Source organism: Temnothorax curvispinosus, unplaced genomic scaffold (genome assembly GCF_003070985.1).
Source record: "Temnothorax curvispinosus isolate PA1 unplaced genomic scaffold, ASM307098v1 QBEX01015572.1, whole genome shotgun sequence".
NCBI lineage: Eukaryota > Metazoa > Arthropoda > Insecta > Hymenoptera > Formicidae > Temnothorax > Temnothorax curvispinosus.
The window spans coordinates 1-2,729 of NW_020225352.1; the positions used below are offsets into that span (position 1 = coordinate 1).

General features: G+C 53.8%; 1 protein-coding gene across 1 annotated transcript; it reads right to left on the reverse strand.

The window, feature by feature from the left end:
• Positions 1 to 83: 83 nt before the first annotated feature.
• On the reverse strand, positions 84 to 2,234 carry LOC112465865 (hormone receptor 4-like; the record flags this gene model as incomplete). Its single annotated transcript, XM_025033632.1, has 2 exons — positions 84 to 661; positions 1,203 to 2,234. Coding segments are annotated over 2 exons (1,610 nt in total), but the record flags the coding sequence as incomplete, so codon positions are not given.
• Positions 2,235 to 2,729: the final 495 nt, after the last annotated feature.

Sequence of the window (2,729 nt, forward strand, 5' to 3'; positions counted from 1 at the left end):
GTCAAAATACACGCGATGAGATCTGCGAACAATAGTTCGTGTACATGAAGATAACACAATCTCGTAAGCATGGTTAGGGACACTCACCCTTCGCACGTGATGATGCCGTAGTGCAAGCCGGTCGCCTTGTCCTCACAGATCATGCATATCATAGGCGTTTCGTCCTCCTCGTGCTCCTGAGGCGGCAAGGGGGGTGCAGGCGGTGCCACCGATATGGACTGCGAGGCCGTTTCGGATTTGACAACGGTACCGCCGTTGCTGACCCACGGCTGCGCGGCGGAACCGGATGCCGTGAGATTCAGCGCCTGCATTTGTTGCGCCGCCGGCAGCTGCGTCAGATCGCCGGCCCACAGCCTTTCCATGTTGAGCGGCGGCCCGGCGGCGGATGAGTACGAGACTGCGGAGGAGGACGAGGGTGGTTTACCCCTGGACTCCTGGCCGAGGTTCAGCAACAGCTGGGCGGCCGACTCCTCCGACGAGGAGCACGAGGCGGCCGCCGCCGCTGTCGCCGACCAGGATGCCGCCGGTGGCGGTACCGGGTCCAACGGTGGTGCCGACCATATCATCGTACGGACACCGCCGATCTCGCCCATTAACACCGTGGGCGGGGGCCGCGGTGGTGCCGGCGCTGCTCTCTGCGCCGGTGGTTTCATACTTTCGCCTGAAATAAATCATCGACGAATGCTCTATATAATCTATTTATACATACATATGTATAATTAAATTTTCGGGTCCTTAACATTTTCCCCTGCACCTCTTTTGCTCTTCCACGAATTCCATATTTGTCACGTGATTGTCGTGATCATATGTACAATCATAGAGTAAGAAAGCGAATAAGAATGGTATTTTCTGTCAGAATTATAAGCGGTTTTGAAATTTTACGGATATCTTACGCGATTTTTATAACTGACACTAAGATGCGACAATTTCCAATTTTATGGATCTAAACGATAAATGGGGGGGGGGGGGATTTGTGTTAGATTCTCTTCCCGAGGTGAAGAGTACTTTTGTTATAAATTTTATTGTATGATTTTTAAGAATTATGTTTAGTAATTTTATATGAGTAACACCTCATCATGATATATAAGTATATAATGAGGAATTGAAAATGGTTAATGATTAAATATGAAGGGATAAATTATTGATTAATATGAGTATTCGATTTAGTAAAAAATGTATAATACGATAATCACAAAACTTACACGAGATTGCCGTGGTGGTAGCGCCGGTAGTGACGCAACTGGAATTGGTACCGCTAGAGCTGGCGGTACCACCTCCGGAGGTGGAGACGGTCGTGACATTCTGCCCGCCGTAGTTGACGGCGCTGCTGATGACACCGTTGAGTAGCCTCTGCGTAGCGAATCCCTGTACGCTAGTAGTATTCTGCGACCAAAATTGATGATGATGAGCCGCTAGCAGGTGCGGTGGTACCGAGGGCGCGCGCGACCTCGGCGGCGCTGGTGGCGATTGTTGCTGCTGTTGCACGGTTCCGTGCGGTCCGGCCGAACCAACCGCGCCGGGACTGACGTTCTGGCCCAGGTTGAATTGAGATGACGGGCTATTCCGGTGACTAGGTTGGTTGGAGGCTTCCGAACGACCGCTGACACCTCCACTGCCACCGCCACCACCACCACCGCCGCCTCCACCTCCGTCAAAGACCGAATTGTCGGACTCTTCCTTGGTCTGGACGGACGATAGGTCGCCCTTCAGATCCGGGCTGTCACTCCTCGAGGAGGCCTCCTGGGCAATCGGAGTCGACGAGACCTGGACCGGGGAGTACGGCGACGATTTGATCGGCACGGGGGTGGCGGAGCGTTGCTGTTGTTGTTGGTGCTGCTGCTGCGATTGCTGATGATGCTGCTGTTGCTGCTCATCGGCGACCCTGAAGCTCACCATCGGACCGGCATCCGGGAAGACCGAGTCGGGCGACGCGCGATCAGAGCACCCCGCATCGCGACCCTCTTGGCCGCTTCCTCTCCCACCTCCGCCATCACCGCTGCCGACACCACGAAGAGAGTCCCCTCCGCGCGGTGGCCCTGGACTCGGACTGCCCAGCAGGTACTCGTTCGACACTCTGATCTGGCAGCCCGGCGAGCTCGGCATGTTCGTCTCCGGCGACAGGGTTGAGGTGTCGGCCATGCTCTCCCCTGGAGCAGGAAAGTTTATGGGTGAAGGTGCGTCCGTCGTCGGGTTCCCCTGCGGCGAGCCTGCTGATCCGAGGGATACCGGGGAGTCTGAGAAATAAGGCGTTGGTCTCACGTTTATACTCGGACTGCGGAGAGTCTGTAACGCGGCGGGACGGTTCCCTTTTTTTTCCCCTTTTTCTTTATCCTCGAAGATATGCTCAAGTACGGTAACGCGGGAGTGTGTGGAATTGTTACTTAACGCGCGCGCGCGCGCGTTACATCTGACGGTGTAATTGATTAATTGAATGTAGGAATGGGAGCGGGATAAGGGGAATCGGCATCGGGGAATTGGAGCAAATTAATGACGTTGAACGCCCGATTGGCACCAGTCGACATACGCGACTAATTGGCGGCGCGAGCCGATATCGGAGGGTGAAGGTGAGATAATGAGCTGTGATGGAGCGTAACGTGTTGCGTTTCCCTATGATGTGACGTCTTCCTTGCTATTTGGTATTCCAGACTGACACGTTCATCATTCCATTGTCATTTCGAGTTGACGAGTAAATTTAATATGCGATGTAGTTATTCGTTATATTAACTCGA